Source organism: Malaya genurostris, chromosome 2 (genome assembly GCF_030247185.1).
Source record: "Malaya genurostris strain Urasoe2022 chromosome 2, Malgen_1.1, whole genome shotgun sequence".
Classification (NCBI taxonomy): Eukaryota; Metazoa; Arthropoda; class Insecta; order Diptera; family Culicidae; genus Malaya; species Malaya genurostris.
Window position 1 is genome coordinate 81,008,819 of NC_080571.1, and position 16,648 is coordinate 81,025,466.

At 36.9% G+C, this 16,648-nt stretch overlaps 2 protein-coding genes across 7 annotated transcripts in view; both read right to left on the minus strand.

Moving 5' to 3' along the window:
* The window catches only part of LOC131427989 (protein tincar), a 420,815-nt gene that overhangs the window by 242,288 nt on the left and 161,879 nt on the right, over window positions 1-16,648 (minus strand). For all 3 annotated transcript variants that reach the window (XM_058591611.1, XM_058591610.1, XM_058591609.1), the window contains one exon: window positions 1,900-2,068. The gene's annotated coding sequence lies outside the window, so the exon portion shown is untranslated. The remainder of the gene's footprint in view (window positions 1-1,899; window positions 2,069-16,648) is intronic.
* Window positions 2,269-16,648, minus strand: part of LOC131427990 (kinesin-related protein 6-like) — a 66,454-nt gene continuing 52,074 nt past the window's right edge. For all 4 annotated transcript variants that reach the window (XM_058591615.1, XM_058591613.1, XM_058591614.1 and 1 more), the window contains exon 3: window positions 2,269-10,762. In XM_058591615.1, the coding sequence (XP_058447598.1) occupies window positions 9,446-10,645 (1,200 nt within the window). In that variant the 5' untranslated portion in view covers window positions 10,646-10,762 and the 3' untranslated portion in view covers window positions 2,269-9,445. The remainder of the gene's footprint in view (window positions 10,763-16,648) is intronic.

Below are 16,648 nucleotides of genomic sequence, written 5' to 3' on the forward strand. Positions count from 1 at the left end.
AAAGGATTTATATAATCAAAAGCATTGAAATATTTCAATAGTACACTATTGAAAAACCTGTCTCATTTGATCCATGTCAACACCAGCCAATCAGAACGCGTTCTGAGGAAGAGAACAAAATATCTGCTGCTGTACAACAAATCGTTCGAGAAAAATTTCCGAAAAGTATGAATATCGCAGTGAGTTCCTCAACTTGGTCCTTCTGAATGCTAGAAACGAATCCCTACAGCATATTGATAGTTTCTTCCAATAAATTATGCAAATCCGAAATGAAATAATCGACATTAAAATTCTGTATGCGGCTATTTTTATAGCCGTTAGGACCGCCCATTAGTGAAAAAGCTACAAACGAAATCACGTAAAAAGAAAGCTTCTAGCCAAAATTGGATCAGTTTGGATTCCATCGCCTCTGCGAGCAGATGTATTTTGTGTCGTTTGTGAAGCTAGTTTCGCTTCCGACAAGAGCGATTACGTCACAGCTGCCAGTCATTTGATGAAAAAAGAACGGTGGAGAACATTACACAAAATCAGCCGTTCTAATGGCTCAAAAGTTTTCTAAAGAACTATTAGGATTTGTTGTTCGCAAATCGAAGTTAAATATCTTCAGTTTAGTGCAAATCTAGAACAGTTTGGTTAGAATTGTGCACTTTTCGCTGTGTGAAATTCACAGTAATCGAGATCAAGTGAAGCCTACTTTGTTTTTTGCGAAAAATATTCCAGAGTTTAATGTCGTAGAGAATTACGCAATTTGATTCTTCTGAATGCTAGAAACGAATCCCTATAGCATATTGATAGTTTCGTTCAATAAATTAGGCCTATTGTATCATTGATCAACCCAGCGAATTAATGTTTTCTTCATTGGAAGATTATAATCGGTTGTAAATGCTACACCTACACCAACCATATCAGTATCGCACCCACGTACAACAGTTCAGCCTGGAATTAGATGACGGAAGTCAGCGGCATCCATCGGAATTCGAATTCAACTCATCACTCTCCATCACAAACGCTATCATAAAAGGTTCTTTTCAGAGCCACCATTATTTTATTATAAAGAACTGTACTGGTTATTTTATAATAATTGTGTTTCAGAATGTTAAATGTAACTAATCTGTACTTTAGTTTAGGTGCATCGTTTCAAATTCTACATATAATTTCATACAATTGATCAACTAATTGATATTCGGAAGTGTTAAGGAACATGTCAGTTGTTTTCGTATTCACGACATCCAGTTATGTCTCTGACATTACCCACCCGCTTTTGTTTTTTTGGTTAGTCACACGGCTTATTGAGCTATGTATTAAGACTGCTCGGATAGCAGACAGTTTAGGTAGCGACTTTGAAATTTCACATAAAACTGGCACGTGAAGGGACCGTTTTCAAAATATGTTAGAGTGACCAAAATACCTTCGTTACTATAATTTGAAACATCGCTATAAGGCCCTAGTTTCAGTAGCTGAAGAAATGCAGGATGTATTTCGATTCAAAATCGCACCAAAAATTGCTTTGATGCAATAATAATCCCGGTATCGGATATACCGAGTTTTATTCATTTCAGTTCTGATGTGTTGAAGCTATCCAAGCCGTAAAGTGCCTCCATTTATCTCAAATGTCATCATCGGGCGAATGTAAGGAAATAAATTATTTCTGTTTTAGGGTATGGCTTGTGCATTCATTGTACACAGTGAAACCGGTACGAAGGTCCATGATTCCACGTTTTCAAAATTCATTCCTTTGTAACTTCGCAATGCTAACAAATCCAGCAACACCAATACAAGCATCGATACGAGCATCGTATTGCACAAGCTTAAAAGCTTAGATTAATTGAAGTGAATTATTCGGAAAGATAAAACCTGTAAACATTCACAGTAAGAACGTAATTTTCAGCTTCTACTTACTTGAATTGCTGCTGTTTCCCAGAATCCAGGACCGCTTGTCGTTATTGTCGTTGCAGCAGAACCGTACTACTGTTAAACTCGAATAATTACGGTAACTGGCTCCCTTTGGTTTCAACGGTGTCTGCTGGCTGGTTGTAATGCGCTTGCTGAACTAATTGCTTTTGTTACTCTGAAAATAGAACGACAGAAATGGTGACCAATTCGACCCTGTGTAAAAGAAAAAGTTTCCAATTGATACAACCGCTGCGAGAATGTTGTCGTCGTGTTCCGCTTTTTGTCAAAATGAGACCACTGACCGACCCGACGAAATGGGTCTCCTCTGCTTGGAAACTAGGGCTTTGGAAGCATTCGAAGGAAACGACCAGAACGTTTATTTTGTATCATAATCACTTATTTATTTAGATTTACTTTTCGTAAAGTTGGGTTTTTAGTAATTTCTGCGTTTTTTTACCTGCTGCTGTTTTGTTGTTAGTTGTCAGTAATTGTTTCGGCCGCATTCAGAGGCAGCTCTCTTATTATACCTTATTCATGTGTGTGCAGTATGTATTTTGCGTGTGTGAGTGTTGATTTTCTGCCAATCATGTATTTGTATTCGTTTACTTCTTCAGATTAATTTTTCTCTTTTTTCATGATAGCCGTAGAGGGGGTGTGTTCTACTTACTCTTTACATACATTAAATTAGGTTTTGTTTCTGTTTTTTTATTAAAGGCTATTAGTGGTTTCTGTTTTGTTCTGTTTCTTTTTTATTTTGCTTTTTCCTTATTGGTTTGATTACTAGTTCCTAGAACTACCGTTTGTTTTCCATAACTGTATATAGTTTTGTCTTGCAATAATCTGCTGTTGTTGATGATTGCCACCATTAACCCAATCTCAGGTGTGTTCTGATAGTAGTTGTAATAGTAGTAGTAGTTGTAGTAGTACTAGTAATAGTAGCAGTAGTAATAGCAGTCAATCTACAGGGTTTCGGCTGTTTATACCTAACTTGTAGCTTTTTGTTTGTTTTGGGATGGTGTCTGTCAGTAACTGTCATTTCTATGATGCACTTTTTCTGCTGCTTTCTTTGATGTAACATGCTCGTATAGTGGGTTTACTTAATGTTATTCGTAAGGGAAATAAAAACTCCAACTAATACTAGGTTTTATTCTTTTATCCGACGATTGACTGTTTCCGTAAATAGTCAAACTTTCGTGATTTTGTTTGATTAGGTTGTGAGTGATAATTCAGAACGTTTCTCATCTCAATAATAATGGTAATAATTAATAGTTACAATAAATAATTCCTATACGAATTTATATTTATAAGAGTTTGCTTAGCTCAATATTTCTACTAACCGAAAGTTGTAATATTTTTTTTTGTTTTTTTTTTCACACAGTCGCAATATATTTATTTCCAGTATTTATGCTATCTCCAAACACTTTCATGAAACTGAAAATATGGGTCGTTTGACGTTAATTTTGAATTTTATCCAAAACATTTATCTACTATTTTTGACCTTGTTCTATGTATACGTGTGTTGCATAAGTGTGTTTGTGTGTTTGTCTGTGTAAGTTTTTTTTTTCATTTCATTATTCACTTTTACTTGAACAAGCAAAACAATGTCTAGAGTTGGAATGTGCCCTGGCAAGCGGTTTGATCAAAGCAAAGGAAAAGAAAATACCACAGAAAGTAGTCGATTGATATGGTTCTGAATGAAAGATAGCTAGACGAATTTGTCCACGGGGAAAATCACTCTAAGCTCTGTTTGAACTCAAACAAGATTTAACAGGAGAAGAAAAGGTTAGACGAGCGGATTTCAAATGTTTGAGTTTCGAAAAATTTAGCAAGGATTGGAATACGCATGTTAGTCCAAAGTCTAGAGTGATTTACACGCTTAAAATTTGTCAATGAATGAATGAGTAATAAATCTTTCGACAAAGCGTTAACCAACATCAGGTAGGGAGGGGTTGAATTATTCTAACAGAAATCCACAAACTGCTAGTTCAAGTTCGATAATAGTTCGCAGTCATACAGTCATACTGCCGTTCACCGAATATCGGAAGAAACGTTTTCAATCAGTGTTTTTGGGTGCAGTTTCGTTAATTGTCACAGTTGATGAACACGTAACAAATGACAGAAATATGAGAGACTTTCTCATTATTTCCATTTCTATTAAAGCATTGGCTTTTTGCTTTTTAGTAATTTATATAAAGGGGCCCTATGAAATATCTTCAGTACAGTTTGTGTAGTAAATTCATTGGGTTGTGTTGGTTCTGGAATTGGAGTTGAATATACCAAGAAGTAGGGTAACAGAGGTATTTTGGCCACTTCATATATTTTGGCCCACCTAACAAACTAGATGGATTCAATCGATCTTAGGTAACCCATGTTGCATCAGTTTGAAGCTAATCACATTAAATTACCTACTGCGGAAGGATTTTTCAAAGATATTAAAACATTTGGTGAATATTTTTACAAAGTGGGCCAAAATAAAATCGATCCTAAAGCGGGCCAAATTACCTCTGTTACCCTATTCTAAGGAAAATGAAGCTACTGAGGATGTGAACCATTTTGCGATTAATTTTACCTTCTGATTAAAATCTGACAGTCAGTTATTCCCTCGAAATACTTGGTGAACACATTTGCCTATGAGTGAATACGGTTGTCACATTTTTTTCGGAAAAAAAAATTATTGCCGATGTTATGAATTTTTAGACTCCAGCGGTAAAAATTTTGACAGGAGCTTTTCGCTCACACACTAATATTAGTACAAATGAAATACGCTGTGCACATCAGGGATGCCAGGTTAAATTTTTACGCAGGTTTCAAAAAGTTTGTGAAATTAAATTGTTGTACATTTGATAATAAGTACAATCCTTAAATATCTGCGGCGTTAATCAGAAATTTGTAAATTCAGGTATAAATCTGCATAAGTGGCATCACTAGTTATCATATATTGGACTTATTTGTATGTGTGTACTGCAGGAAACGGACTGCGCAAATATTTTTGCCACAAGTGTCTAATCAAGTATGACGAGCGCAATATGTTGAAGAAAAACGTAAACATTTGACAGTCATTTTCACTGTACAGATTACAGTTGACGATGATTTTACTCAGTCTGTCAAGGTCACATGAAGTGTCAAACATAAACAATAAACAGTGTTGAACAAAACGACTGCACGAAGGTTCGTGAAACTGATTTTATCTGGCTTCGTACTACATATTTTAGAGACATTGACAGTACACTCTAAACTTTATTCGGTATTTTCCCATCTTATGACGAGTTTAGAGCAGCCGAACTATCGAACATTCTCGTTCTACTGATACATCAACACAAATAAACATTTGTTAACAGCAGTACTTTAAGGTACCGCTGTAATGAAATGTTATTTTTACTGAAAAAATCACCTACCGAGGTTTGCACAGCTGTGATCGGTAATTAAATTTAAGTGTGTAGTGACCGTTTCGCTTTGTTTGCATTCTTTTCTATCAATTGCTAAAATTTATGGTATTCGTTATTGCTCGTTAGTACTGCAAAATAAATGGAAATCTTCGTCATAACGTCACATGAAGCAGAAGAGATTGTAAACAAAAAAAGGAAGTAACGCTTGCTAATTCAGTGAAATTGTATTTTTTTTTTTTTGTGATGTATGTATTTCCAGGTACACCGAGACCTACATTTACGAAATAAACGGGGGTTCGTAAACCAAGTGAGTTCGTGAAAAAAAGTTTACGTTATTCGGTATTTCCTTCGTAAAAAAAGTTTACGTTGGTTAGGATTTGGTTCGTAAAAAAATGTTGCGTTATTTGGAATTTACTTCAAAAAAAGTTTGTGCTGCCAAAGAATATCGATGAACAGAAGGTTGCCAGCTTGGATTTCGAAACTCATATTGCAAGGGTTTCGAAGGAATATCAATAAACTGGGAGTCGCCATCTTAGATTTCGGAACGAACTCAAACATTGTTCTCCGGAATGTACTTCTCAAACCCGTTCCAAAATTACTCATGTTTCCATGGAATATCAATTATCCAGAACTCGTTTTTAAGCTTTGCCAAAACCTCCTTTTCGAAGTAGATTCGTTTACGTTATTTGGGATTTGGTTTGTGAACAAAGTTGCGTAAAAGGAGGTAACGTAAAAAAAAATGTACGTAAACGGAGCTTTGGGTGTAATAGAATTGTGGATAGTCAAACAGAGCCATTTTGTTCAAGCACGATAAGATTTTTTTTATCAGTCGACAAAAACTACTTTGAAATTGTTATTTAAAACTCAATATCAAACCGATGGCATGACAATCACAAATTCTCATGTATTTAATATGGTTAAATTCTACATGAGAATGAGCTGTAAAACCTGATTAAATCTAAGCATTTTCAAAAATTTTTATGTATTTGCATGATAATTGAACTGTAAGTGTCAAACCAGTTTGAAAACATTTGAAATAAATCTGCTACTTAGTTTATGATACAGGTTTTAATACGATTTCATTTGAAAGAGATATAGGTGATTTACACTTACTGTTAAGATGTCGAATCATATACGAAGAAATTAAGTAAAACATACGTCAGTCCAATGTGTCGATTTTTACGATTTTGTACTACCCGACAAAGAAAATACACACTTCAAAAAGTGTGGATTATTAGATTTTTTAGATTAGATTATTAGATCGTGACAAATGAACAAGCATTCATCCTTCACAGTTCAGCGGTACTGTTTACAAACAAGCTTGAACAAAAATCGAAGAGCACATCTTGAATAATCTACTTTACACTTTGCTACTAGTCACTTTTATTCAATAAATCTCAAAAACAGATCGTATCCAATCTTGAACAAATGTTTTAAAACTTTATTTAGGCGATATAAACCGTAAACGGTCTCATCAAATTTGTCAAAAGATAAACAAAAAAATCTCTGTTTACAAACAGTACTGCTGAACTGTCATAAAGTGTTCATCCGATTGAGGTTAGCAGTGACGGTAATAAACCTAATATTACTGCACAGTTCACACCAAATCGAACTGCACAGTATGAAAGTATGCTGAATCAGAACTCTTGGTTGATTTTTTCCAATGGCCAAGTGACAGATTCTCCTTGTTCACTTTACCTTCCGATTATTATGACGTGGTTATCAAGTTTTGTTTGGATTTTACAAGTCTGTTTGAAAGTCGAAAGTTTCGGGTATTTTATAAAGAGTTGAGTGATAAACGTGAAAACCGCTTAGTATCACCCCGGTGGCACGATTGTCATCTGCATACAATTGGCTTGAAGCCGAAAATTTTGGTTCTTTGGTTCTAGTTCGCTGTCAAATGCTGTGTTTAAGCAGTGTTCACACGTTCACATTTTTCTTCATGCGGTTGCACCAACATAAGGAAACGATTTCGATGGAATATAATCAAACTATAACAAACGACAATTTCTTTTTCTTATTCAAAAAGAGGTCAAATTACTAGTTTTATAGATAATACTAGACTAGAGTTATATTTATATTGGGTTTGAAGAAAATTAACTTTTGACACAAGTGTGGTTTGATTGTATGGTATGAACGTAGCTTAACATATTGTTGACAACAACGCCACCAAAACAAAATGCGTCGGTTTCAGTAACCAGCTTCCATAGCAGGTGAGTGCTTAGTATTTCAAAGAAGAGAAAGTAAACAAAGAGAAACTTTCACTTGTTCTTACGGCCTTTTGAAAAATCAAACGAGAACTGTGATCATAACTATATTTTTTATCGTGACGTCACAAATGAACAAGAATTCATCCTTGACAGTTCAGCGGTACTGTTTTCAAACAAGCTTAAACAAAAATCGAAGAACACATCTCAAACAATCATCTTTACACTTTGCAACTAGTGACTTTTATTTAAAAAATCTCGAAAACAAACCGTATCCAATCGTGAACAAATGTTTTAAAACTCTATTTAGGCGATATGGATCGTTAATGGTCTCATTCAATTTGTCAACAGACAAAGAAAAACATCTATGTTTACAAACAGTACTGCTGAACTGTCAAAATGTGTTCATTTGATTGAGGTTAGCAGTGATGGTAAAAAACCTAACTGCAGCTGCTCTGTACTGACAGAACTCTGACGTTTATAAACGACAACACAATCATGTTGTGTTAGCAGTGTTACCAGTTATGCAGATATTGCAAGTTATGCTGATAGTCCATAGCAAAACTATCTTTTCGTTTGTTTTAACAACTGTTTTTCTGTAAAAAAAGAGTGTGGTTAAGAAACTGTATCAAAGTTCCAGCTTTGTAAGCAATCTGCAATATCAACCGGAGGAAGTTTTTCTCATTCTTCTTATGTTCATTTTCCTCTCAGTGCAAAATACAAATAACTTTCCGTCTGTCAAATTTTGAGTTGGTTCGCAGTTTTAAGTCCGTTATCATTCAAATTAATTGAATCCATTCTCATGGAAACATTCGCACACAACGTCACCGTCGCATAACGTCGACAAAAAATAACTATCGAAATGTCAGATTTTAACCAGTCAATAAATATCATTCGCGCATTGGTTCAAAGCCTAAGTAAAGTTGCGTAAAAAGTTACTGGACCTACAACCAACGTAACTACAAGAATTCCTCAGTACTTTATCTGATGCCTATTGACATAAACTTAGTCGTGAACGCATCCACTTGTCAGACAGCAGAATCTCTAACAAGAATTGAAAACACAAACTAAGTGTCATCAGCAATATAACAAGGAAGAAAAACACACTCAACGAACGCGAGGAGGCTCTACAGGATTCTTCCATGCCACTGAAATAATTAAATGGTGGTAAATTCAACGTGACACGCCTCCTTCATTCGGTGGCGGTAAAATTAACGAAGAAAGAACTAATTAGGGAAGTGTTTTTCCCCACTTCTTTCAATTAAGCCAAAGAAAAATCCGGAATTAGATAGAACTCATCGGAGTAATTTAGATACCGAACACCACGTGACATTTTGAAAAGTCAGCCCGGTTGCATTGAAATATATGAATGTCAAATAAATTACTACCTAATGATAGGATTGCAAGCTTTCTACCAACTACATACTACCGAATCTCATTTCCTGAAAACAAAAAATCCCAGCAAGCGGGAAAAGCGACTGACATCCCACGTGTGTTGTATGTGTAATAAATCGGATTTCATTCTCTTGTTTCTTTCGCACCATTCTTCTGTTCGACTGAAAAAGTAGTTTCTTACACTGATTATCTCTTTCTCTTGCTCTCCTATTCTGCCGAGTGTCATCTCTTGCAATCAGTTCAACATAATTTGTACATTGTGATCTTTTTGTTGTTTTTTTTTGTTTGCATCCGCTTTCCTCGTCTGATTGTTTTGCCATAAGCAAATTGTCCCCTCCCTGAAAGTTCAGATCGCCGTCCTTGTCGCACTGTCCGCTCACCGTGGTCGGTTGCTGGCTTCGAAGTTAATTATGTTAACTGATTTTGATTTGTATTTCTTCTCAGCTGTCAGCCAATGTCGGAGTATTAGTGCTGGTTCGTATTTGAATTTAGAAAACATTCGCCGCTGATCCGATCCCCATTGAATTCACCAACCTTCAACCCTCACTTCTTTACGGCTGTGCTTTAATCGATCTTTGCCTTCTTCGCCTCCGGAGCACCGTCCGCCGAACTTTCTTCGTCGTCATCCTCCTCCTCGTCTTCTTCTTCGTCTTCGTCGTCGTCTTCCTCCTCTTCGCCACCGGTCGTAGACTGTTTCGCACTACTCTGCGAGTCACTGTCGACCACTTCGTCACTGTTGTTGTTTCGAATGCTGGTCGTTGTGGTACTGGGCTTCTCCAGACTATCCTCCGACTTGGTACACTCATCCAAACTGTCGGTATACTTGTTATCTTTCGAGGATTCATCCGACGTCGCTTTGCCCAGCTCCGTGTCCAGATTACTTTCATCGGACGGTTCCTCCATAGTGTTGTTCTCGGAGGACGCTAGCGAAACCGAAGCTCCGTTCGTGGCGGCAGACGTAGTGGTAGTCTTCGCCGTAGATATCGGATTTCGCGAGTAACTGTTTTTAGTGCCATCCGTAGCCGCCGGCATTTCGTCCAACAGCTCAGGCTGCAGTTCTCTCGCAACGTAGTGCGTCCACAGGGCTAGTTCGACATTGTGCGGGGACCATTTCTTCTCGATTTTCGGCGCATCGTTGCTGCTGTCTTCCTCCTCCTCGTCGTTACTGCCGTCGTTGTTCGAACTACTCACCGGTCCATGCACTTCCTCATTCAGTCGGTCCGTTGTAGCCTGAATGTGCTGTACGAAGTTCATGTACTCGCGGGTGGTATAGTCAATGCCTTCGATTTCCGGTATCGCCATCAGACACTCGTCGGCCATGAAGGGTGCAGTTTCGGGGGCAGCCGCAGCTAGCAAAGCCGATGCCATCGTTGTGCCCACGCCTTTCAGATTGGACAGTGCCGTGATTGCCTGTTCGAGGTTTGGCAGTTTTTTGAATGCTTTCTTGGTTTCATTTTGAACGGCACGCGGTGTGTTCACCTTGATCAAATACGACAACTGCGGAAAGAACCTTCCCCGAGTCTGCTTCCATCTCATTGTCTGCACCAGTTCTTCGTGCACCATGAAGGGTTCTTTGCCACGTTTTTTGATTAACTGCGGCAGCATATTCTGGTACCAGTCGTCGAGTCGAATCAGTTCTTCCGGTTTCTTGCATTTATTTTCTGCCCGTAGTTTCAGTACCTGAGGGTATAGGTTCAGCACAAAGTCGAACTGACTCGAGCTGCCGTTGGCGAAAAACGAGGCGGTATCCTTGACGGAGGTCATTTTTGTTTTGCTCTGTTAAGGTCTCTAACGTAGGACGATTGCGTGGGATTTCGCAGGTTGTGCGGCAACTTTTCTCACTGGATCTCTCAGCCGGTATGGTTCAGAACATTTGGATAGCTGGAAAGAGTAAGGTTAGCTTTAATCAAAACAGTGTTCATTTAAAAGTCAAAGTGGCCTCTTCGAAACGGAACTGTCATTTTTGGAACGCGTAGACAAGTATATAGTTTTGCAAAGCCCTACGGATAAATAGCGGTTGATTCAATAATTGGAAAATAGATTAATGTATGACAATTAAAATCTATTAGGGTTTGTTAGTCATAATGTGTTTCAGTTGCGTGCATCCCAAAACCATAATAAATTGACTCAAGTGGAAAACTCCCCTGGTTATTTGAAGATTGGTACGAAAACGCAATATTGGACAATTAACGGATGGTTGTTTCATAATAAATGATGCCAGTAAGCATTAATTTGTAGATTGTTCTTTTGTAGCAAGATGTGGTGTAGTTGTAGTAGTAGTTGAGGAAACCATGTTATCGATCCTATGCGCAAACCTCGTTGTCCCGGTCACTCGTATATATTTTATAAATTCAACGTGAAAATTTGTTGAAAAGTTTGCACAGTGTAATTGAGAAGTATAATAAATTAAATGATAGATACCAGCCATTCCAGCCGAAACACTCGGATGGGTAATGTCAGAGACATAACCAGATAATTTAAATACAAATAAAAAGGATCGTTCAAGTTCTTGTCTGTTGAACATCTGGATCAGAGTTAAAATCTGTCACTATCAACTAGCAACATTGTACGATAAAGATTAGATAGTATATGTCACTGGATAGCTGGCAACCAGTCTCTACAAATCGCCATGTATTGCATGTCTGCGAGAGCCGGTATGGTTAACTCTAAGACAAGACCTGACATCTGGGGGGGCTGCTTTTGTTCCAAAATGGACTAGTTTCTGATTGGCTGATTTTGATGTTGCTACCTGCACATTGTGAAAAGAAAAAAACTTTTGCAGGGTACGCGAGCAATGATGCCAAGTATAAAGAAAACAAGTTTATTAAAATGTATAATTTAAGCTCACCAATGAAAATGAAAATTTTCGGAGAATGTTTCACTTTTTTTCAATCTAATTGGTAATAAATGTTTACAGTGGCAGCACTGTGTAATTAAAATAGACATCAAGCCGTTTTTCTTTTTAGTGAATTAAAGTGTAACCAAAAAAGATTTGTTAAATTAGTGTAAACTCGAAAGTTTGTTCAGTTTTACGAGAAGAATGAACTGTTGTGTTCCACACTGTGGTCGCACTAAGCATTTCTATCCAAACCTGACTTTTTCCGGTTTCCAAAAGATCCGGTAATACGCCAACAATGGATTCGATTTTGTATTCAACATGAGATATTTCGTGTTTTGTCATCAAAACTAAATTAATTATTTTTAAGCATTAATATATAATAAAGAAATGCTTTCACCAAAACATTTTTTATGTTCATTTCAAATGAAAAATCTAAAGTCTAAAAATTTAAATTAAATAAATATATTTTTCTTACCATAAAATTATTTAAAAATCTGTAAATATGGCCGATACGTTGGTATTTATTCCACAGGGCGAAAATGACGGTATTTATTCCACAAGGGCGAAATTGTCAGGTCTTGTTTTAGTTAGAGGCGTGCAAAACAGCTCATTTTGGTGAACAGCTCCGAACCGATCAGCTCACCAAAGTGAATCGATTCGATGTATAAGCTCATCCGCTCTTTTAATTTGAACTTAAGGTTCATTTTGTGCGCCGTTTTTCTTATGCACCGGTTTTCTTTCGTATGCATGATCGAAATTGAATCATTGATTTGCAATGATGCAATGAATGCAATGCGAATTAGTTTATCTTTAATTGATGTCGACTGAATTGAATCTCTTAAAGAGCCGAAGATCCGATCAGCTCGTAGCGTGTTCCCTTCGCAATAATGCAGTGAACTGGGTAGCAAATGAGTGAGCTGATGAGCTGCGGTTCGTTTGAAAAGAGCTGTGAGCTGTCAGCTCACTTCAATGATTCGTTTCACTGGAACAGCTCAGGAGCGAATTGCCTATCTCTAGTCTTAGTGGTTAACTAAAAATTCTCTCGATATTTCACTTGCCAGAACGCTCATTGATTGCCGATGCAATTGATATTATCTCCATTTCTTCTATCACTTCTTGATTACCATGTGACTAAATAATAATCGAACAAAATAAATATAGAGATATATTCATTTACTCCAATAAATTTCAAGTCCGATAACTTTTTGCAAAGAATAATGAATTTTATCGATTTGTGTTTATGTTAGTACTCTCTGTTTTTGTTTTACTTCAATAGGGAATAGAAGAATGAGGGAGAAAACAAAAAGGATCCGTCACCTGTCTTTGAATTAGTATACTTCGACTTGGTCATAGAACTATCGAGTATCTTATTTGACAGTGACTTTCGCAGTACAGATTACAGTTGACGATGATTTTAGTCAGTCTGTCAAGGTCATTCGACGTGACTGAGAAATTGCAACTCTGATCTGAATCAGTAATATGTTAGGTCAAAATCAAATACCCCAATCCGGATTCCGCAACAGAACCTTAATTCGGCATTCTGGGTTTTTGAAATTTGAACCTGAATTCTGGTTCTGGGAGCTGGGTTCTAGGCATGGATTCTTAATTCAGGAACTTAATTCTGAACCTGGATTCTGTGATTGAATTCCTGAAATAATAAAACAAAAAGGCGGGTGGGTAATGCCAGAGACATAACCGGATTGACGGGAATACAAATAATAGTTGCTCGCTGAAACTTAAACTGTGTTTTTATAAAGCACGGATCAACGGGTCAAAAGTGGGCTATATAAAACATATATAATAATAATAAGCTCAATATCAAGTACACAATAGTGTACTATTGAAACGCTTCAATGTTGCTGCAATGCATATTTTGGTCGAAAAATCTCGAAATTATTGCAAGTAAGATTAACACATGGATCAATAAGTCCCGAGACTAAAGCATAGATGGCGCTCGTAGTAAACCATTAACCACGTCTTTCTAGAGTACTAACCTGAGTTATCGAGGTTGGAGTAAAGTTTGTAGTTTGTTTAAAAAATGGAAAAAATCGAGTTTCGCGTTTTGATAAAACATTGTTTTTAATGGGTAAAAACACCGTGCAAGCGAAACAATGGATTGAAAAATGTTATCCGGACTCTTGTCTATCAAAAGCAATGATTTGTCGGTGGTTCATCGAGTTTAAACGTGGTCGTACCGACACAAATGACGCGGAACGCTCGGGTAGACCTGTGGAAGCCGTTACACCGGAAAATGTGAGTGAAGTGACAAAAATTATAATGAAAGATCGTAAAGTGAAGCTCCGTGAGATTGCTGAGATGACACAGATATCATATGGAAGTGTATTTACTATCCTTCATGAAAAATTGAGCATGAAAAAGGTTTTTTTCAAGTGGGTGCTGCGATTGCTTTCGATGGAACAAAAACAGCACCCTGCCACAAGTCGATAAAAACAACGGCGAAATTGAACGAATTGGGCTTTGATCTGCTTCCCCACCCCCCATACTCGCCAGATTTAGCCCCCAGTGACTACTGGCTCTTTGCTGATTTAAAAAAATGCTCCAGGGAAAAAGATTTGGCTCAAATGAGGAGGTCATCACTGAAACTGAAGCTTATTTTGAAGCGAAAGATAAATTTTTTTATAAACATGGTATTAAAAAATTGGAAAAACGTTGGAATCATTGTATCACCCTAAAAGGTGATTATGTTGATGAATAAAAAAAAATTTTGCAAGAAAAATGTTGTTCCCATTGTTAGTCTCGGGACTTATTGATCCATGTGTTATATAAATCCTTCTACAGATCACTGAGCTATGAACTTTCAAAATTATGACTGATACTCGTTGATACCGAACATTTCAGAAAACTCTGATTTTAAATTTTTACAATTTATAAGGCAAAATATTTGTATTTTCCTGTCTTCAGGAGTAAATTTTGGGAAGGGTAAAAACACATTTGTGAAATTCTAAACTAGCATAAACTGCTGTCATAAATTTTTCTGCCCTCCAATATTTCTAGATCTTGCTGCCTCTGTCTGTGAATGAGGAAAGAAGAGATTTATTTTGTCTATTTATCGAGCGTTGTGATTTAGCGTTTATTTAACCTGAATCGTTACCCAAATCGAACAAAGGAACTGAAACTTAACTATCTAAAACCACAGAAAACAGATATACAGGCTCACACATGAGCTGTGTGTAAAATTAGCTCAATTTGCGTGGTGAACACTTGCAGATGTAACCACGAACGACACGGGGTGCTACCACGATTTGGGTACCACTTTCATATGAGACACTATTTAGGGTGCTACATTCACTTCACTCGAGATTTTTGTTTTGCTATTGAAGAATCCAGCCAACTCTTTTGCGATCGCTGCGCTGCCCGAGTGACGAGCTTTGAACTAAGCGATGGTGATAATTTTCAGATTTTGCTTAAAGATTCGAACAAAAGGCAGGGTTTTTATTTTTTTTCCTATGAATCGAATACTAACATACAAAAACGTGTGAAAATTTGGTAAAAGAATCGATCATTAATGATTCAGTAACTTTCCGTGGTATGTTTGACTGATATTTATAGAGAAATCGTAACATGAAATACCAAACTCGAAGAAGTGAGATTGGGTACTGTTTTTATATCTGGGATATTCTTTGTTTTTTGGGTTGGATTTTGAGATTAATTGATAAATTATGATCAAAAGTTTCATGACTAGTCTATTTACTCATGTTTTATCATCTAAATCAAATCTGTATGTGAACTGAAAATTTCGAATTTCATCCGCGATTGTCAAGAATGTAGGACAATTTGAAATCATATGTTTGATGACAACACGTGAACAATCGTTTTTCTTACCCATATTTGTAAGGTTTTGCCATCTGCATTCTTTCAAACTCAAGTAAATTGAAAAATTTGTCAAATTTTTTTCTAAATACATGGGATATGTCAAAACAATCACCATAACGCTATCTCTTTTTGATCGAGCCTGTATATTTGTTATCTGTGCTTAAAAAATTTCCGTTTTTGCTTGGTTTCGTTGATTGACTTTCGACTACTTTATACGAAATTATACGAAAAATTGTCTTATTCATTACAAAAACAGGCCAACTTCGCTTCTTCGCTGAAAAAATGTAGAAAAGGTAATGAACAATTATTAATTCTAAACGAGAATTAGCTCATCGGCTTTCCGGCCATTTTTGAAGAGAAATATATTTTGTTTTCATTTCAACACCCAATGTTTTGACACTATTGGTTTTCACAATACTTTACTGTCGTCGTTGGGGAGGATGTCAGCGATGCGGACAGGTCGATTCAAGGGGAGAAATTCGGTCGAAAGGTACTGGTATGGCAAGCAATATGTTCCTGTGGTTTGAAGTCAACCATTTTTTACACTACCGAAACTATAAATGCAGAAATCTATCGGTCTGAGTGTCTCCAGAAGAGATTGCTGCCTTTATATAAGAAGCATAGTACACCTCCACTGTTTTGGCCGGCTTTAGCGTCGGTTCACTATGCCAAAACCACTCTCTATTGGCTTGCGGAAAAGGGTATAAATTTCGTTGAGAAAAATATCAATCCACCAAATTGCCCTTAGCTACGAACCATCGAACGTTACTGTACAATCGTGAAGAGGGTTTTCAAGAAGACTGGTAAGGCAGTTGCAGGAGTTCAAAAAATTTGAGCTCAAGCGTCCAAAAAATGCGATGCAACACTTGTCCGGAACTTGATGAAGAGCGTTCGATCAAAAGTTCGAAAATTCGCAAAGGAATAACTTAAATTCCATCCGGTTTTCATTATGCTCAAGTTTAACCTCGTACAATAATGGATCAATGTTTAGTTTGAATACAATAGGGTAAAAGAGGTATTTTGGCCACTTCATATATTTTGACCCACCAAACAAACTTTATGGATTCAATCGATCCTAGGTAACCCATGTTGCA